At 41.2% G+C, this 21,860-nt stretch overlaps 2 protein-coding genes across 6 annotated transcripts in view; one reads left to right on the forward strand and one right to left on the reverse strand.

The window, feature by feature from the left end:
* LOC103696861 (protein DJ-1 homolog C) overlaps nucleotides 1-21,210 on the reverse strand; it is a 58,354-nt gene extending 37,144 nt beyond the window's left edge. For 4 of the 5 annotated variants that reach the window (XR_005509821.1, XR_005509820.1, XM_026801040.2 and 1 more), the window contains exons 1-4: nucleotides 21,009-21,210; nucleotides 20,722-20,922; nucleotides 13,373-13,522; nucleotides 13,122-13,301 (exon numbers count right to left, since the gene is read on the reverse strand). Coding sequence is in view for 2 of the 5 variants with exons in the window: in XM_026801040.2 (XP_026656841.1) it covers nucleotides 13,122-13,301; nucleotides 13,373-13,522; nucleotides 20,722-20,922; nucleotides 21,009-21,164 (687 nt within the window). In the remaining 3 variants the exon portion in view is untranslated. The remainder of the gene's footprint in view (nucleotides 1-13,121; nucleotides 13,302-13,372; nucleotides 13,523-20,721; nucleotides 20,923-21,008) is intronic. The other variant, XR_005509822.1, reaches the window with a different exon arrangement.
* On the forward strand, nucleotides 5,961-8,393 carry LOC120108486. Its single transcript, XM_039122084.1, has 2 exons — nucleotides 5,961-8,120; nucleotides 8,199-8,393. The coding sequence occupies exon 1, from the start codon at nucleotides 6,401-6,403 to the stop codon at nucleotides 7,283-7,285; it is 885 nt and encodes a 294-aa protein (XP_038978012.1). The 5' UTR covers nucleotides 5,961-6,400; the 3' UTR covers nucleotides 7,286-8,120; nucleotides 8,199-8,393.
* Nucleotides 21,211-21,860: the final 650 nt, after the last annotated feature.

Genomic DNA, 21,860 nt, shown 5'->3' on the forward strand with positions numbered 1-21,860 from the left:
AGCGTACCGACGTACTGGTCGGCTCCGGTAATGGTACGGTACCGATGCCGAACCGATACCGTACCGATGGGGCTGGTTCGGCCTGGTTTCCACCCCATCGCCTTTTTTTTTTTTTAGAGTTCTCTCACTTTTGGATACTTTTTTGATGTTTCTATGTTCAGATTTAAGGTTAAAACTAGATGATGCAACTTATTACTTCCAATGATTCAAATAATGAGATGAAGAACATAAAATATCTTCAAATTAAGATACAATCAATTACATATATTTAAAGCACTCTCGGATATCTAAAATCGAGTCGAGTGGCGATGCTTCTCGTCAATATTTGGATCATCAGCATAATATGGAGGCAAATCAACCCATCCCTCTAACCAAGCAGCGTTGTAGTCTTGTATGCTCAATCCCCGAGGAATGCGCGTCGGATCATAAGAACTCTCGGATCTTTCACTAAAGCTCTGGCTTTGAGAGGTGTCCTAATAATATGACTATGAAGGGGCCTATCCGAATATGCCGGCACCAAAATTCGACCCGTAAGACCCTCCGGGCTGCGCAGGATAGTAGCCACCGGAAGATGACTCCGATGTACCATATCCATAGGCTAGCTGAGGCCGCGGATAATAAGAAGACTCGGAACTTGATACATCAATGGATTCGACTCCACATGGAAGGTCATCTACAGCTGCATCCTAGCCTCCTGAACGACCTCGAGGAGCCCTTCTTCGATATGCAATGGTATCCAACCAGTCTATATCAGACGACCTACCGTGGTCCTTATCTTGTGTAGCATGCGTAAACTGAGACTCACCAGTGTATCGAAAATCTTTCTCCAACTGTCTCATAAGTAGTACCATACTGTCCTCCACTCCCTCCATGGCTAGTAGATCCATCACCACCAGAAGCTTCATCGCTGCTGGTCCAAGTCTCCTCAACACTCTCCATTGGGATTCTTTCCTTTTCTTTTCTCGTTTGCTGGGATTGACACCCTCCTGATCGAGTCGACTGGGTACTAGAGCGTCCTCGTCCTCGCATGAGAGGATCATCTCTCTGAATGGCAGCATCGTACCAGTCATGCGATGACTGGCTTCCCTCTAGCCACGTCCTATCAGCTGTAGAAGTGCGTGGAATGTTGCACTCAGCCCATTGCCGTGGATCGACCATAGCCTCGGTGGCTATGATGCTGGTTGGTCGTCGAGGCGATCCTGGCTCATCAAACTCGGGCTCCTGTTGCTGGACCACAAACCAGTCTAGCATTAGATTATCATCATCATCTGTAAAAGTCCTATAGATGGGATCTGCATACTTGAGCTCTACTTTCTTCTAAATGCATTTTAGCCTCAACCGCAGATTGTAGTGTACATAAACTAGATCGTTGAGGCGCTTTTGTGTCAAACGGCTCCTCTGTTTGCTGTGGATGAGGGCGAAGGTGGACTAGTTGCGCTCACAGCCACTTAAGGAGACCGTTTGAGAGAGGATCCGGATAGCTATCTGCTTAAGATTTTTTGCGGATCCGCTAAAATGAATCCACCATTCAGCTGCAAAAATATTAAAGATAATTACATTTTACATATATGATGGCCTCATAGTTGAAGATAATTCAGCTGCAAAAATATCCTGCAGATTTGTATTGTACCTGGATTCATAGTTGTCTTGCTCACGACAGCTGGTCGCTGTCCAAAGCTGTGGCTGCCCTCTCTAAATAATTTGGCCTGTGAAAAGAAGCTTATTGTAGTATGTTAATAATATAATCTGATATATTTACATATGCTACTAAATCATAGTTACCTCTTCTATACATAACGCGGCGACTTCTGGATCAGGCTCCATCTTATAAATAACATTACATAGAACATCAAGAAATTCATCATCCATACCAATTCCACTTTCGTATTGAAACCGGGGATTCAGGTAGTATGCTGCACATAGATGACACCATCTTAGTATAATTATGCAAATATATCAATCAATATAATTATCAATATTATCGCTTACCTGCTAGATGTAATTTTCTACCCATTTGGGCTCCCCACCGCCACTCAATGATGTCGATGTACTCGTGGGCATGGGCTACATCTGCCTCCATGATCTAAGCCTTTGCCTTCTCCATCATGTGATACAAAAAGCCCATCTAAGGATACCTCTCGCTATCCACGGCCCGCAACACTTCATATAATGGTTTGATAGCCTTGACTATCGCATTGGCCCGCTGCCAGAATGACTGCCTGCTTACCAAGTCTTCCATCCTGCTTCCTTCAGTGCCGGCCTGGGCATATCTACTTTCCTACCACTCGGGACTGACAAACATCAAACGTAGGGCTCCTTTCTTCTCGATAAGGCTATCAAGTGCAATGTAGTTTGTAGCAAACCATGTGACTCCTGGTCTAAGAATCTCTCCCTCTGTATACTTTCTCATTAATAAAAGAACCCAAGTATGGCTATAAATATACCTGGTGATGCGTTGAGCTATCTCCACCATATATTGCACTCTACGGATCTTTCCAATGTCCATCAGGATGAGGCCGATGCAAAGTGCAGCACATGGGATCCAGAAAATTTGTGGTCGCGCTCCATCAAGACCTCCCGGGCCAACTTATATTGCGGCCCATTATCAGTGACGACCTGCACGACATTCTCCTCTCCAATCTGATCAATCACCTCCTTCATAAGTCTGAGGATGTATGAGGCATTGTGCACCTTATCCGAAGCATCAAGTGACTTGTGAAAGAAGGTCTTCGTATCACAGTATGTCAGAAAGTTGATGGCCCGCTTTGTCGGACCGGTCCAACCATCACATATCAGAGTGAGCCCATATGTGGGCCACTTGTTCTTATATGAGCCAATCTAATTCTGTAGCTCCTCATTGTTGTCAAAAAGCTCACCGTAGATGTTCTTCGATTCTGAAGGATCGACACCGGAACCGACAGACTGTATGGCGGAAATGGCAGACTTATAGTATGTATTGTCTGCAGCATTCGTTGGGATGTGGCTGAAGTGGAACCAAGATCCAATAGCTCGCCACATATCCTTCTTCTCCTTCTTCCACATTGTGTCTACCCTTTGCTGCTTCGAATCTCTCCTGAGGAAGGCATGCGAATCTACATCATAGATTGACGCTCCTGATGAAATCCCTCCGGAAGACTTCTTTCGGCTACCAAAACTACCCAGGATAGATGCAATCCGGCCACGTCCTCTACCCTCGCCCTTCCTGATTGAGATTGTCCTTTGAAACTCTGGATCTTGTCTGTTTCCACCAGAACCGGCACTCAACTCGAAAAATGAGGGCCCAAATCGAGCCCGATGCCTCGCCACCTCCTCCTGCTGCCACCGATCATCCAGACTCGCCCGCATGGCAGCCTGGATCTGTGCCTCCTCCTCATCTGGACCCTCGACCTCCTGTGACTCCATGAAGTAATAGAAAGGTGCTTCTGCAGCTTGGCGTTCCACCTCCGCTTTCTGTTTTGCAGCCCTCTTCTTGGTTGCTTTGATCTCAGCGAGTTTTTCCTCATCAACTGACGGATGCTCGGTGGGCACTCCGAGCATGCAGATATCTCACGATAATTTCCGGCTAAGTGCTGCTTTAATCTGGTTATCCCTCCTTCCTTGAAGCACTTATGACAATAATTGCACTGAAACTGATGTCGTTCACTAAGCATCTTCCCATGCTCCCAGTCAATATTACGCTCTTGGGGTTGCCCTCTCAATTGCTCCATTCCTACGACCACATTAATATTTTTAAATTTCAAATTATTTTTAATTAAAAATTAATTTTTAAAATTTTTAATTAAATTATAAATTATATAAATTCTGTAAAAACAAAAGTTAATGTCACCATTAACATCATCCATATATCGACAACATATAAAAAATTCAAGACGAAATGGAATCATTTAATCATTTCCTATTTTTTGGCAATTTTTGACTTAATTTTTTTAAACAATTTATATGAAATATTAGAAAAACAATGTAGGGGAAAGAAATTTTACCTTATTTAATTTTTGCTGGATTTTTCTTGAAGAAAAACGACGCTCTCTGGCCCTTCTAAATTTTTTTCACGCCTTTGTTTGTCTTTCTCTTCTTTTCCTCCTTTGTCTCTGCCTTTCCTTTCACATTATTTCTGGCTTTGGCTGATGAATCGCTCGGCTTTTATAGCCAAACAAATGCTAAGACAACTATGCTACGAGTGAAGTAAATGGCCAGTGTTGTGGCACTTTATGCCGCCATTTACTCTTTGCTGTGGCACTTTTGATGGCGCCACAGCGTGTGGTAGGGTGGAAATCATCTGAAAAAATCATCCGTTGTCGTGGCACTTTCAAAAGTGCCATATTTTGGCACTGTGGCACTTTAAGGGGCACTTTTGAAAGTGGCTCTGGTCAAAGTGCCACAGCGCTGGCACTTAGCGCATGTACCGGTGCGAACCGGGTGGTTCGCACCAGTATTAGGCAAAAACCGACCGGTTCCGACCCAAATTGGGTCCGAACCGATTTTCACCCCCGTACTGGACCGGTCCGGTACGGGCTGAGCCGACCGGTACAGGTCGGTTCAGCAGACACTGGTTCAGCCAGTCGAATCAAGACTATTAAACCCTCGAAGCACTCCAACTCTCCCAATGACCTTGAAGGCCAAAGCCCTCGCCTCCCCTCTCCCGCGCCTGCCTCCTCCTCCAACCTCTGTCCTCCGACGACACTATTCCATGGCATCTCGTCCATATTCGATGACGCAACAACGTTCTGGTTAGGTAAATCCCTGCTGCTGATTATGAAGACATTGGACGGCTCACAGCCCTCATCTTCCCTCTCTCCCTCTTCCACCTCCTCCTCTGGCCTATCCTCCAACGATGCATCCAACAGCATCCTATCTATGTGCGATGGTGATGTTGACATTCCAGCCAAATAAGTCCTCTCTCTCCACATCCATTCTTTCTCTCTCAAGTGAGTCTGGAGGCCTTGGCCTCTCTCTCTCCCACCCTTACTCCCTCTCCTCCTCTCCCACTAGCTCCAATATGCCACTAGTACGTACCATACCAAACAAGTGACAGGCCAACATGACTCCCAATACCGGTTTGATGTGTGCGTGTAGACACGCGCATGCACAGAGCATAAACACATATGTATATACATACACAAATATATACAAGGTTTGCCGTCTCGATATCGGATTCCGTACCAGTATCATCCTATTACAGTATCAATACATTGTACAGTACGGTAAGCAGTGTCTGCTGAACCGACCTGTACCGGTCAGTTTAGCCCGTACCAGACCGGTACCGACTGGCTCCGGTCCGGTAGGGAGTGGAAATCGGCTCCGACCCAATTTGGGTTGGAACCGGTCGGTTTTTGCCTCGTACCGGTGCGAACCGGTACATACTCGAACCGATGCGAACTGCTAGGTTCGCACCGATTCGAGGTAATGGAGGGCAGCGCGTGGCTACGGCCACGCGCTAAGTACCAGTGCCACAAAGTGCCACAGCGCTGGCCAGAGGCACTTTCAAAAGTGCCACAGTAAAGTGCCACAATGCCAAAATGTGGCACTTTTGAAAGTGCCACGGCGTGTGGCACTTTCAAAAGTGCCACAATGCCTCAACGGATGGTTTTTTCGGATGATTTCCACCCTGCCATGCGCTGTAGCACCATCAAAAGTGCCACAACGAAGAGTAAATGGCGGCATTTGAAAGTGTCATACGCTGTGGCACTTTCAAAAGTGCCACAGCGCTGGCCATTTACTTCACCCGTAACGTGGTTATCTTAGCATTTGTTCGGCTGTAAAAGCCAAGCAATTCATCAGCCAAAGCCAGAAATAAGGTGAAAGGAAAGGCAGAGATAAAGGAGGAGAAAAAGAAAAGAAAAGCAAAGACAAAGGCATGAAAAAAATTTAGAAGGGTCAGAGAGCGTCGTTTTTCTTCAAGAAAAATCAAGCAAAAGCTAAATAAGGTAAAATTTCTTTCCCCTATATTGTTTTTTTTAATATTTCATTTAAATTGCTTAAAAAATTAAGTCAAAAATTGCCAAAAAATAGGAAATGATTAAATGATTCCATTTCGTCTTGAATTTTTTATATGTTGTCGATATATGGATGATGTTAATGGTAACATTAACTTTTGTTTTTACAAAATTTATATAATTTATAATTTAATTAAAAATTTTAAAAATTAATTTTTAATTAAAAATAATTTGAAATTTAAAAAAATTAATGTGGTCGTAGGAATAGAGCCATCAAGGAGAGGGCATCCCCAAGAGCGTAATATTGGCTAGGAGCATGGGAAGATGCTCAGTGAACGACACTAATTTCAATGCAATTATTGCCACAAGTGCTTCAAGGGAGGAGTACCAGATTAAAGCAGCACTAAGCCGGTAATTCTCGTAAGATATCTGCGTGCTCAGAGTGCCCACCGAACATCCGTCAGCTGATGAGGAAAAAAATCGCTGAGATCAAAACAACCAAGGAGAGGACCGCGAAGCAGAAAGCAGAGGTGGAACGCCAAGCTGCAGAAGCACCTTCCTATCACTTCATAGAGTCACAGGAGGTTGAGGGTCCAGATGAGGAGACACAGATCCAAGCTGCCATACAGACGAATCTGAATAATCGGTGGCAGCAGGAGGTGGCGAGGCATCGGGCTCGATTTGGGCCCTCGTTTTTCGAGTCGAACGCCGGTTCTGATGGAAGCAGACAAGATTCAGAGTTTCAAAGGACAACCTCAGTCAGGAAGGGCGAGGGCAGAGGACGTGGCCGGATTGCATTTATCCTGATTGGTTTTGGTAGCCGAAAGAAGTCTTCCGGAGGGATTCCACCAGGAGCATCAATCCATGATGTAGATCTGCATGCCTTCTCCAGGAAAGATTCGAAGCAACAAAGGATAGACACAATATGGAAGAAGGAGAAGAAGGATATGTGGCGAGCTATTGGATCCTGGTTCCACTTCAGCCACATCCCAGCGAATGCTGCAGACAATACATACTACAAGTCTGCCATTTCCGCCATACAGTCTGCCGATTCCGGTGTCGATCCTCCAGATCCGAAGAACATTTACGGTGAGCTTCTTGACAATAATAAGGAGCTACAGAATTGGATTGGCTCATATAAGAGCAAATGGCCCACATATGGGCTCACTCTGATGTGTGATGGTTGGACCGATCCGACAAAGCGGGCCATCATCAACTTTCTGACATACTGTGATACGAAGACCTTCTTCCACAAGTCAGTTGATGCTTCGGATAAGGTGCACAACGCCTCATACATCCTCAGACTTATGGAGGAGGTGATTGATCAGATTGGACAGGAGAATGTCGTGTAGGTCGTCATTGATAATGAGCCGCAATATAAGTTGGCTGGGGAGGTCTTGATGGAGCGGCGACCACAAATTCTCTGGACCCCACATGCTGCACATTGCATCGACCTCATTCTGATGGACATTGGAAAGATCCGTAGGGTGCAACATACGATGGAGATAGACCAACGCATCACCAGGTATATTTATAGCCATACTTAGGTTCTTTCATTAATGAGAAAGTATACAGGATAAAAGATTCTTAGACCAGGAGTCACACGGTTTGCTACGAACTACATTGCACTTGATAGCCTTATCGAGAAGAAAGGAGCACTACGTCAGATGTTTGTCAGTCCCGAGTGGCAGAAAAGTAGATATGCCCAGGCCGGCACTGAAGGAAGCAAGATGGAAGACTTGGGAAGCAGGCAGTCATTCTGGTAGCGAGCCAATGCGATAGTCAAGACTATCAAACCATTATATGAAGTGTTGCGGGCCGTGGATAGCGAAAGGTACCTCCAGATGGGCTTTTTGTATCACATGATGGAGAAGACAAAGACTCAGATCATGAAGGCAAATGTAGCCCATGCCCACGAGTACATCGACATCATTGAGTGGCGGTGGGGAGCCCAAATAGGTAGAAAATTACATCTAGCAGGTAAGCGATAATATTGATAATTATATTGATTGATATATTTGCATAATTATACTAAGATGGTGTCATCTATGTGCAGCATACTACATGAATCCTCGGTTCCAGTATGAGAGTGGAATTGGTATGGATGATGAACTTCTTGATGCTCTGCGTAATGTTATTTATAAGATGGAGCCTGATCCAGAAGTCGCCGCGTCATGTATAGAAGAGGTAACTATGATTTAATAGCATGTGTAAATATATCGGATCTTATATTATTAACATACTACAAAAAGCTTCTTTTCACAGACCAAATTATTTAGAGAGGGCAGCCATAGCTTTGGACAGCGACCAACTATCATGAGCAAGACAACTATGAATCCAGGTACAATACAAATCTGCAAGACATTTTTACAACTGAATTATCTTGAACTATGAGGCCATCATATATGTAAAATGTAATTATCTTCAATATTTTTGCAGCTGAATAGTGGATTCATTTTGGCAGATCTGCAAAAAATCTTAAGCGGATAGCTATCCAGATCCTCTCCCGAACGGTCTCCTCGAGTGGCTGTGAGCACAACTGGTCCACCTTCGCCCTCGTCCACAACAAACAGAGGAACCGTTTGACACAAAAGCGTCTCAACGACTTAGTTTATGTGCACTATAATCTGCGGTTGAGGCTAAAATGCATTCAGGAGGAAGTGGAGCTCAAGTATGCAGATCCCATCTATAGGACTTTTACAGATGATGATGATAATCCTATGCTCGACTAGCTTGCGGCCCAGCAGCAGGAGCCCGAGCTTGATGAGCCAGGATCGCCTCGTCGACCAGCCAGCATCATAGCCACCGAGGCTATGGTCGATCCACGACAATGGGCTGAGCGCAACATTCCACGCACTCCTACAGCTGATAGGATGTGGCTAGAGGGGAGCCAGTCACCGCATGACTGGTACGACGCTCCCGTTCAGAGAGATGATCCTATCATGCGAGGACGAGGACGCTCTAGTACCTAGTCGACTCGATCAGGAGGGCGTCAATCCCAGCAAACGAGAAAAGAAAAGAAAAGAGCCCCAGTGGAGAGTGTCGAGGAGACTTGGACCAGCACGATGAAGGTTCTGGTGGTGATGGATCTACCAACCATGGAGGGAGTGGAGGACAGTATGGTACTACTTATGAGACAGCCGGAGGAAGATTTTCGATACACCGATGAGTCTCAGTTTACGCATGCTACACAAGATACGGACCACGGTAGGTCGTCTGATATAGGCCGGTCGGATACCATTGAATATCGAAGAAGGGCTTTCCGAGGTCGTTCAGGAGGTCAAGATGCAGCTGCAGATGACCTCCCATGTGGAGTCGGATCCATTGATGTATCAAGTTCCGAGTCTTCCTATTATTCGCGGCCTCAGCCAGCCTATGGATATGGTGCATCGGAGTCATCTTCCGGTGGCTACTACCCTGCGCAGCCCGGAGGGTCTTACGGGTCGGATTTTGGTGCCGGCATATTCGGATGGGCTCCTTCACAACCATATTATCAAGACACCTCTCAGAGCCAGAGCTTTAGCGAGAGATCCGAGAGTTCTTATGACTCGACGCGCATTCCTCGGAGATTGAGCATATAAGACTACAACGTCGTTTGGTTAGAGAGATGGATTGATCTGCCTCCATATTATGTTGATGATCCAGATATCGACGAGAAGCATCGCCACTCGACCCGATTTTAGATATCCGATAGTGCTTTAAATGTATGTAATTGATTGTATCTTAATTTAAAGATATTTTATGTTCTTCATCTCATTATTTGAATCATTTGGAAGTAATAAGTTGCATCATCTAGTTTTAACCTTAAACCTAAATATGGAAACATCAAAAAAATCCAAAGGTGAGAGAACTCCACACAAAAAAAAACGACGACGGGGTCGAAACCAGGCCGAACCAGCCACATCTGTACAATATCGGTTCGGCTCGGTTCGGCATCAGTACCGTACCGTTACCGAAGCCGACCGATACGTCGGTACGCTCGGTACCGCGTACCTTGATGGTAAGGTTCAATGTATCGAGTATCAGTACGATACATGGTGTGTGTATATATATATGTGCATGCTTATGATTGGGTAATTTAGCTAACTGAAGCCTTGTAGCTATAAATGAAATGCAAAACCATTGATCAAATATTTAAATTAAATATCCACATTTTCAAGTTTTACCTACAATATCTAAATGCTTCCAATTTCCAATGGTCCAAAAATGAACTATCTTAATGTCAAGAGGAAATTTTTTTATCAAGTTTGGATCTTAATTATGTTTTATCGACTCTTTCTTTTAGATCAAGTCTTAGGCCCTGCTTGGAATTGTTGTTGGCAGCAGAGCTTTTGGAAGTAGAGTTTTCATAAAAAGCTATTTGTTATTTGGCTATTACATTTCTAAAGTGTTTTAGAATTTTGGAAGTACAGCTTTTAACTTGCTATTTTGAAATGATAAAATTACAATAAAAGATATTGCATATTATTGTATAGTAGAGTATAATACAATATAATATTATACTATATATTAAAATATTATTATATTATGTAATATTATTATAATATAGTGTAATATAACATTGAGTACTATAGCCTAATAATATAGCATAATATGATATGGTATGATATGATATGATATAGTAATATATTATTAATAGTACAATATTATAACAATATAATATAATATTATTATCACTATAATTTAATATATAATTAATATAATAATATTTTAATATAATATAACAATATCATACAGTGGATTATAATCTAATCTAATAATAGATTATATTATATTATTATTATTATATAATAATAAGATATTGTTATTAAATATTATTATATTAGATTGTATTATTAATTATTTTATCATAATATTACTATTATATTATAATATAATATTATGATTGTAATAATAGGTTATAATAAGCTTATAGTATAATATAAGAAAATAATGTATTACAATTATGTATTATTACAACAATATAATACATTATTATATTATATTATCATGATATAACCGTTATTATTATAATATAATATTATGATTGTAATATATGTTATATTATGCTTATAGTATAATATAAGAAAATATTATATTATAATTATGTATTATTACAATGACATCATACATTATTAGATTATATTATATTATGATATAGTATAAGATATAATTATGAGATTTGTTGGTTGGCATTTGGCCATAAAAAAAAATCATTAGAACCAAAACAACTTTCCAACATTGGCCAGAAAGCACTTTTGGGGAGAAGCACCAACATGGAGCTTTTCCCAAGTAGACTTTTTCAGCTTTTTGGCAAAGCCAAAACAATTTCGGATCTTTTACTAAACACCACTGTACCATCCATCCAAAAGTATTTTTAAAGAGCCAAAAAGTTCTTTCTGGCCCTCCAAAAGCTTTGCCAAATAAGGCCTTAATATGTTCAAGGTGAGAAACGATCTATGGAAACCCTAAACATATCATTATCTTTAGATTAAAATCTACTATTAACCAAGAGCATATACAACCGGTACATGAAAATTTTTCTCACTACCAGCTGATTCTTACTTCGATATATGCTACATCAATTTAAGGTTGGATGATGATGTATATAACCCTTGACATTCAGTTTGAGGAGTGGAATATTCATGTATGAATACTCTCTCTCTAGAGAATCATGATTGTAGGTTACTCTTGAATACAAACAGAAATATTCTTTACCAGCCATATGGTCTGCTGTAGTCCTATATTCGAGCTTCTTTCCTTTGTTATTCCCTATTTGTGATAATGCAATGACAGTTCATATTAGCCTTTCCATTGGTCTCTTTTAGGTAGCATTCCATTGATGGTTAGAACCTAAAATTCAGAAACCAATATGTCTTTAATATAGTGTAAGGTTCAAGATTCATTTAGAAGAATCAAAGTTGTGCTTCATTGTCCAAAACATGTTATTGCTGAGTAGAAAAAAAATCAGAAAGCAGCTAAGCTGGGAGAAAAAAGTCTTACTCGTACTGGATTTGAAAATTTAGGCAATCATGATACACCCTTATAATAGCATGCGCAAAATACAAGGTACTTCAATAGTTCAATCCTTGAACCTATAATGAATTGCCCACTTCTGTTTCTTCATGAAGGACTCCCCATAACTGCTAGCCATGCAGGACATAAGAAATAGGTTCTCACTTTACTATCAAGGTCAAATAGCATGTAACGCTCACAACATGACAATCTACTACACTATGCTTCCTATACTTGTTCATTATACTCTCTAGCCCCACACTTAATCATGGTGTCTTAAATGAACAATATGGTGTTCCATGTGGGGATTGAAGCATATAAAGATTGAGTTCTCTACTATGTACCTCACTTTCACCAACTCAAAATTTGTTTCTTAAAATTGAGTCAATTAAGTAATGCACAGACCATACAATTCTGTTAACTAAGCTGACCAGCCAACTTAGACTTCAGCATGAAGACTCATACTATCATGTCCCGATGTATATGATAATGGCTTGAATTTGGGAAGTTGAGGCAAAGATGTTGATTTGATGCATCATGTGTAAATTCACCCACACATGCATTATAATGGTTCATAGTCTACTGAAAATGTATACACACAAGTTATCATTACCCACATCCCATACGGATTATTACATTCAATTACTGGACATACATAATCATTTGCTCTAATAATCATTGACTCCTCAATCTGTTAATTGTGGTATCATAGAGAGAATAAAAACTATGTTGATAACAGCATATAAATGATTAACTTTGGAAGCAAACTGAAGAATAACTCAAAAGCAATACTTGCCATTTAAGGGCATGTTTGGATGATTGGGATGAAAATCCTATTGGATTCGTAGATTGGGCCAGTACGACCAGCAAGATCATAGGATTACTGGCTCGGCTGGGCCTATATTCATAAGTACCCAGGAATAGCTTTGGAGTGGACTGGCCCGAATCCCTTAGGTTGAAAAAAAAGACCTAGGTCCAATTCACAAATATAGGCCCAATGCAAAGCTATTCCTAAGTAATTATGAAAATAGGCCTAGCCCAGCCTATAATCTTATGATCTTGTTGATTGTACTAGCCCAATCCACAAATCCAATAGGATTTTCAGCCCAATCATCCAAACAGGCCCTAAATCTTATATAAAGAAATTGCAATTCAAAAAGAAAAGGGATAAAGTGTAATATTTTAAGGGCAAACCAGCTTTTCCCCAATATCTTCTGACACAGTGCTGCCAAACAGTTGGTCAACTAATGATTGCACAAATTCAAAGGTTGTCGCAGGACCACGACTTGTGGTGAGCTCACCCGAAACTTGAATGTTTGATGTAACTGCCCGGAAAGTAGGAAGCTTGTCTATGAAGGCTGGATGGCAAGTAATCTAGCAATCAAGCTATACACTATCACAAAACGTTCTCATGACTTTATGATACAAAATGAACGAAAACTTACCTGTTTTCTCCTATGCAGACCCCAAGGCATAAGAACAACCGCAGGAGCTGCACATATAGCACCATATAACCTTTTCTCCTCTGCTTGCTTGATTGTCATCTTTCTGAGGATTTCACAATCTCTCAACCGCACAGCACCTGGCATTCCCCCCTAAAATAAAACCAAATTGTTTACTCAGGATGATAGCATGAACCTGTGAATAAGTGAGATGGAGTTCCAAATGAAAAATGTCATAAGATTAAATAAGTGAACAAAGGTTGTAACTAACAGTGAAAGGTGTTTAAGGCTCTAACACAAGGAGAATATTTCAAAGCTAAGTTGGGAAAGTTGAAGGAAATGGAGAAACTAAAACAAAATCATTTGTTGCCGAGAATAGGATACAAATAACAGAACCATTCAGTAAGAAAATAAAAGAATATGTTCCTGTTCTAGCAATTTTCTGTTGAGATATAAAATACCATATGGAAACTTCAAGCCAAAATCCTCATTACACAAAGTTCAGAAGCTCAAAACAATAAAATTCTGCTTCAAATCATAGAACTGCTGCTCGAATCTAAACAAAGCTACTTTGGAATCAGGATACTGGAAAGTTATCTATTTAAGCTTATCACTTTCTTGCAAAATCAACAAACCAGAATCCGGTCATAATAGGGTGTGAAAAGAAGCTTTTCACAGAAAACATAGGTGCTTCTCTCCCCCTGTCTGCTTTTCACTGAATTAAAACCATTTGAGCTTGGGGTGTCAATGACCTGGTTGGGCCTAGGCCTGAAACCAGCCTGAAGCTTAAGCCTCAAGCCGGAGCCCAAACTGGCCCAAATGCAACCCGGCGGTACACAGCCCAAGCATGGTCTGACTTGGAGAATATTTTCGGGCTGGCTCACATTTAGGATGGGCCGCAAGTCATTTTTACTCGCTTTCTAGCTTTCGCCCGGCCTAGAAGCCGGTCGGGCCTCAATTTCCAAGCCCAAGCGCAGTTCTTTTTTTTGGGGGGGGGGAGGGGGGGTTGTATTAGGTCTTTGGGCTGGCTCGGACCATTGACAATCCTATTAAGCCACCTTTCCTAAGTTACAAGTTACAAGAAACAATGGATTTCAGAAAGCAGATCATGATTGGGTTTAAATCAATGATTGAAGTGTTGGATCGTGCAAGGTTGTACTCGAACCAAGCTTGATCAAGCTCGGGTCAGATCAAGCTTGGTTTGAAATTAATTTCGAGCTTGAACTCCAAGATCAAGCTTGATCTGTTTGCCATTATCTCAAGCTTAATTTCAAACCAAGCTGGACAAGAGCCTATTTGATCAGCTTGACTATCCTAGGTGAAATCAACTCGGGACTAAATGAAGCTTAGTTCAAACTTGAATGAAAGCTCAATTCTTGATTTCAAGCTTGTTTCAAGTTTTGTTTCAGACATGTTAGTTGATCCAAAGAATAAAAAAATTGCAACAATTAAAACCTTATCCGATCAATCACATATAAAATTTATTTTTATATATTCAAATATATTCAAGCCTTATCCAATCAAGCTTGATCAAGCTGGCCGATATTTGGCTTGGTTTGAAATAAAAATTTTGAGCCTATATTGTTGGTTCAAGCTTGGTATGTTTAGCTTCAAACCAAGCTTGATTCAAACTCTTCCCCTGCCAAGCCCAGGTAGAGCTTGAGCTGCTTAGTTCATTTGACACTCCTGGTCTTTAGAGGCCTGAGCTAGCATTTGGCAGGGGCCATTATTGCAATTTGACTAATCTATTCCATATTGACTCATGCTAACTCAACATTGATCAATACTGCTTGTTAACATTCTTATCAAGCCTTAGGTGGCCCCAAAGCTTCTTTGTTTGCATCTCCAATCATTTGAAGTAGCAAGAAATGTTTTCGATGTGGTTGCAGCCTGAGGGGAACAAGAATTTCAGCTTCAACCAAAAAGTGAAGAAAAAACAATGGGTTGAAGCCCAAATCGTTACTTTTTCTTTGAAATTCCTTATAAAAAAGGACTAAAAAAACCTATTTTTTTGAAACTCATTGCTAGCAACAACTTATTATGAGATTTGCGTCTGATAACAACAGTTTCATGATATGAATTTGGGAAAAAAAAATAGGTGTTTTTTTGGGAGAAATGAGTTCCACCCAAAATCCTCCCCATGATACATTTAAAATTTGAAAATAACTGAATAAAATGCAGTGAATCTAGGTTGATTTTCATATATGCAGTCGAAAAGAACCAAAGTTCGTCGTTTTGATACCGAACCCCATACTGATGCCACGCTAGCATAGTGTCGGTACAGTACGGTACGTGGTTTTTATGGTGTATCGAGTATCGGTACGCCACCAGTACCGATACCGGTACCGAACCAATATGGTACGGTACGCCCGGTACCATTCGGTTCGGTATGGTATAGCATACCATGAGAAGAACCCAATCTATAAACCTAACAAAAACATTTTTAATTCAAGCAATTATGGTTTCCTAAAATCAATTTTTTAGAAAAATATTTGAGAATCACAAGAAAACTCTGTTTTAACGAAAAATATGGTAGCATATTTGCGCTAGACACCTCTCAATTGTAGCTTAATTTGATTAATTTTGCATGATGGAGGTCATGCAGACAAGGTCATAGAGGCCTCTAAGCCTATTCACTTACCAAGTGTAATAATTTCAAGCAAAATCTTGGTCAGAGTACCATAAATAATGACCCACTCCCATATATGAATATCAGGAGGACCCCGGACAAGTAATAGAGAGCTATTGACAACAATGAAAGACAACATCGATCTAGATGGAGGCATCATAAGGTCATGGATGCTATCATGGATGGATTTGGATCAATAGGGGATGACTAGTTCTGAGAATAAGAGTTCACCAATGGAGTGGATCATCCAAATTTCTGCTTCATACCGACATGAATTTCATGACACCTTTATCTCTTGGTCGGTTGATTGAGGGGATCCTTCATTCCCTCCAGCAAACATAGTCAGTCATGTTCATGACTTGATGTAAACAAGTCTCATATGGCCTATGTGGCTATAGCCAGACAAGGCATCTCTGGTCAGAGGCAAGTAGAACAAAGTCATACTAAATTGTTGAGAGAGAGAGAGAGAATGCAGAGTTTTTAAATGGGAATCGTATGGGAGGGCTGCACCTTGGCTATGCAAGGGTACTACTTCTAGAAGATATTGCTCCTTGTGCTGCACTCACATGTGAGCAAAATTGATCATCATTGCAGAATAATCTTGGTGTCAGCTCAGGCAATCTATTAAAGATTTCAAAAAAGTAAATAAAAAAATTTTCATGGTTATACAAAATAAACTCTCTCTTTTAAAGATTTTGCCTCAGGCCAATAAGTAAACAAGTCCACAATGATGTGTGCACCAGCAATTGCAGATTTTGGACTCAGAACATTTAGCAAAATAACAAAGAGCTACAAAGGATAGATGTTGTGCTCTAGAACAACAAACTTGACCTCACTTCTAACTTGTGGTTGAAAATGGTCACAAACTATTCTATTTCTAACCCATTAGCTTGACATTTTCATAATTCTCAACTGGAATTTTGTACATACATAATATTTGGACTTAGTCGCCATGTTAAAATCTAAACAATAACATGCACATGCATGAAAGTAACTTAGAAGTTAGAACCATAGTAAGTCGTACAACCCTGAACTGTCCGGTTCAGGGTATACCAAACTGTACAACCACCAAACCAAGACATACGCCTCCTCGGCATGGTTCAAGCCCAAACCAAGCAGTTCGGACCTGAATTGAGCAAAACCAGTCTAAAACACCTAGTTCGGCTCTTTTTAGGGCAACTTAGGACATGTTCCTCTTAAATAATTGAAAGGGATGCATAGAAGGCCTCTCGTACCATATCTACCTCTCTCTTTCTATTTTTTTCACTCAAAAAAGAGTAAAAAAAGAGAAAATTTTCATGGAATTCCACTCAAATCAAACCCAAAATCACATAAAAAGCCCCCTCCCCTTCCCCATCCTCTTTTTCTTCTTTTTCATGCCGAAAATCAACCAAAAATGGGAAAAATGAGGAAAGATCATGCCAAAATTTTGAATTTTAGCATAATTTCATGATATGTTGTAGATTTATGGATAAAAATCAAAAATTTTCATTAAGGATGTAAAGTTTCAAAATAATGCCCCAAGGATAGACACAGACGAGGAACTTCTAACTGTCCTATGCAATGTGGTCTATAAGATGGATCCTGATCCCGTGATGCATGGAAAAGATAAAAATTAATTTTAATAGTATACAGGATCATTACTTTATCAACTTAACAAAACATTGACATCACATAATATGTGAATGTTTCACAAACTAAAGCATTTAGGAAAGGCTCCCACAGCTTCAACGATAAGCCAACTATGGCAAGAAAAGAAAGCATGAATCCAAGTATTTTTAAACATCGACTATAACTAGTTTGATATTCTATGATAAGTAGTGTCAGATATGCAATTTGCTTGATTGCATTTGCAGTTGAATGATGGTTCAATTTCGGGCAGCCATCTAAAAACCTAAGGTTAGTTATCTGGATCCTGTCATAGACGATCTCTTCTAATAGCTGCAAGTGCAACTGGTCTACCTTCGCCCTAATTCACAGCAAATAGATGAATAATCTCACATAGAAGCAATTGAATGACTTGGTATATATTCATTATAATCTGAGACTCAAATTAAAGTGTATTGAAGAGGAATTGGAGATGAAGTATGATTATCTACTTTACAATGATTTCGTATACAATAAGGTGGATTTGACGATTGGTTGGGTTGAGGGTCAATAAAAGCAGCTAGAGCTTGATAAGATAGAATCGCCTCCTCAACCGACCAATTTATAGAAAAAGAGGCTAAGGTGAATGCAAAATAATGGACAGAATGATACATGGTGATGCTCACATCCAACCGAGCAGCCACAAAGGTCGGAGAGAGTCAATCATCATCACAATGCTCCTTGACCGAGACATCCTCCTATAGATTTGACAGAGACATGCTAAGAAGAGGCTACCAAAATTCTCGATCTAGTCGAGGTGGTGGGCACAGTCAAACCACCCAATAAACAAGAACGCTAGGAAATTCAAGGGAAGAAGGTAGTTCCTCAAGTTAGCAAAATAAAGAAAGAAAAGGGAACTGCAGTTTCATTGAAGAGAGCTAATAAAGAGTTGGTCAATCTGATATGAAGACCACAGTCCTCGACAGACTAGTTGCTAGATCATCTCGTGATATTAGGGATGATAACGATGACAGTTCGAATGATGATGCATCTAGTGACCAAAGAGGTAGCAATAGGCATGATACGGCTATATGACTCATAACTCCAATGTTTTTGATTCACCAGTGAGTCTCAATTCAGTGGATATAGCACTACTGCTGCAGATGACCTCGTACGTGGAGTAAGATCTCTGGACATATCTGGATCCGAGCTATACACCGGATTCTGTTTCATACAACCAAACTATGACTTGCATAGATATCCTTCAACCATGACCTCATATTCAAGCGGGTGCTACCCTCCATAGTATCAGGGAGATTAGTATCAGAGTGGCTATCCAACAAGTGCAAGTTATAGGATACAAGAATATAGGGTACATTATCTGGAAACTTTGTAATATCTCAGTCCCAGACGATGACCATGATCTTGATGTCTTCGAGGGACATAGGCGCTCCACAAAATTTTAGATATTGGTACATATTTTGTACTTTAAGCCTATTATATTATATGTATATTCAATTATATGTACTTTAATTGTACTTCAAGTCCAGTTGATAATAAAAAAAAGAATCAAAACAACATCAAAATCCTAAATCAAACAACCATAATGATTAAGACAATAACTAAAATTAGAAAAGATTGAAAAAAAATAAAGATACTGAAGAAACAAAAAAAACAAAGAAAATGGCTTATTGATCAGATGACCGATACATAATGTACCATATGTCAGTACAGTATCGAACCGGTACCGTACTAATATTGGAATATCACCACTTATGATCATAGCATCCGATGAGTCAAGGTTCGAGGAAAAGAGCCTTATATACTTTGGTTCAATCTATCTTTCGGTAACAGCCTCTAGTAGCAAGAGTCGAGCAGAGATCGCCCTCAATCACTTAGTAAATTAGCTAGCAAGATGCTCATCTTCAAGAATTTTCCAACCAAACTAAACAATGAGATACGGCACCTAGTACCGGTTCAATGGACCTTGGTTAGAACAATATCTTGCACATGGCACACAACAGTAACCTGCAAATGCATAACAGCTACCTTTATAGTTATAAGTCAAAATGGTAGTTTGGATATAAACATAATCGTAACCTGCATATCTACAAAAATGTTTAAGGACTCTATAGATTTAGAGTCATAGTCCACATTTTGCACAAATAGCATAGATAGTTAGACATGTACATTGACTATTTGCACAAGAAAGAACCTATAGTATTACTCGAGGAAGGCGGAACTGTCCCAAACCGTCCGATTCGGAGCGTATAGAGCCATCCGACGGCGAATTGGGACGATTCCAGTAATGAAATTGATGAATTGGCGAGCTAGGGGGAGAGGGAGAAGGAACGAGAGGAAAAGAGAGAGAGAAAGGGGAGAGGAAAAGGAGGGGAGAGGAAGGGAGGGAAAGAAAGGGAGAAGGTGGCGGTGAGCAACGGCAGTCGGAACAGGGACGAGGGAGGGGGGAGGGAGAAGAAGGAGAGGAAGAGAGAGGGGGAGGGAAGAGAAAGAGAGGGAGCAAGGGAGGGAGAGAGGGGGAGAGGGCCGCAGTGAGCGACGGCCAATGGAAAATGGCCGAGGGAGGGGGGATAGAGGGCTTTCAAAGCCCTCTCTCCTCCGTGCGTAGGAACTGGGGTGAAGCCCTTGTTTCGAAAGAAAACAGGGGCTTCGGTCCCTTTTTTATATATATTTTTTAGATTTTTTAAGTGAAGTTGGCAAGGACTTCCCTGATTATTTTCTTCTCTACTCCCCAAGTCAGAAAGGTGATTTTACATTTTCTTCTCTTTTTTCTCTTCTCTTCTCTCCAATTTTCTCAATCCAGACAGTGCCTACAGGAGAAACAACTTAAACAAAGCCCATGAGACAAGGGTGCAGAATACCAAGCCATCGCCAACAAGTTTCATGACATCATTAACAATGAAAATAACCTATGAAATTACAACCTTCAAGAGAAAGCAATAATTATCTCGTTTCATATAACCTCCTATGAAAATTAAAACATAAGAAAATTATAATCTTATAAAAGGTTGTTCTTTTGCTTAAATTTTGATATGAAAAGTTCACATAGTATTATAAATTTGGAGTCCGTCCACAGGAGGCACCATCAAAATAACTAGCGGCGGAAATTACTAACCGGTAGCGCCACAAGATCAAATATCTCGTTGGCACAGGCTGCAATGCAAGTGTCAGCCACAAGCTTTGTGCCCGAAGAGGCTTCCACCTCAAGCCCCGGCTCTACGGAGGCCATGAGAACGTCAGCACCAGCTCGGCGGAGGACATCCACGAGAATGACGGCTTCCATCTCTTCCGTGCCCAGGCCTACGGGAACTAGAACCTTCACGCCCAAGAAGAGGATCTTATTAGGGCCCAGGACCAAATGAAAGCATGGTCAGAGAGAAGCAGGGAATGAGAGATGTGGACCTTCTTTTTGGTGGGAGGGGGAGGAGAGAGAGAGGAGGCAGAGGTGAGGGGAACCGTTCTTCTCGCTCTGCGCGTGGTTGCAGCCTCCGCTGCCGTCCTTTGGGATCCGCCGGCGAGCGTGGTGCAGTTCAGCGGCCGGAGCGCCATAGCCGCCATCTGGGGAGGGTGGGGGGAGAGCGGAGATTTCGCCCGTGTGGAGTAAGCAAGGTGAGTGGAGGAAGAAGGGATGAAATTATAGAACAGGAGCGGAAGGATGGCGGGTAACTCCGAATACGATCCGCATCCGACCCGATTTGTTGTCTGATGGTAAATTCCGGCGCACCGAGGCGCTTCAACAACCGGTGCTACCGTAGTGCCTCTCCCGCACCTTGCGTCCCATCAATTACCCATTTACGCCAAAAAAACTAACCAGAAATTGTATTGGAAGATGTTAACTAAATATAATTTATCTGTTGTAATTATGCAAGTACCCTTAGAAATCTGAAATATACAACAAAAGAAGTAAAGCCAAGAAAGGGCTACATTAAGTGAAAATTTACTCTTCTTTTGTTATACTGGACCCCCACCAAAATTGTTGTTGACCCGTTATAACGGCTATTATTCATTCTGTAATGTTATAAATCTGCAGTGCACCTTAAATCCAGGGCGTAACAGATGCTGCTGTTGGGGGGAAAAATATAAGTCGTCACGCTTGCATGAACATCCGAGCAGACCTCCTCCGATCTGGAGGCGCCCGAGTGGCCTCTCTGACCTGGAAGCGTCCGAGCAGGCCTCCTCCGACCTGGAGGCGACCGAGTAGATCCTTCGACCAGGAGACCCGGAGGCACCCGAGTGGCCTCCCCGATCCGGAAG

Source organism: Phoenix dactylifera, unplaced genomic scaffold (genome assembly GCF_009389715.1).
Source record: "Phoenix dactylifera cultivar Barhee BC4 unplaced genomic scaffold, palm_55x_up_171113_PBpolish2nd_filt_p 001355F, whole genome shotgun sequence".
NCBI classification, from domain to species: domain Eukaryota; kingdom Viridiplantae; phylum Streptophyta; class Magnoliopsida; order Arecales; family Arecaceae; genus Phoenix; species Phoenix dactylifera.

Bases quoted from the DNA above. Each gene is read 5' to 3' on its own strand.
- LOC120108486 (XM_039122084.1), top strand. From the start codon at position 6,401: ATGAGGAAAAAAATCGCTGAGATCAAAACAACCAAGGAGAGGACCGCG.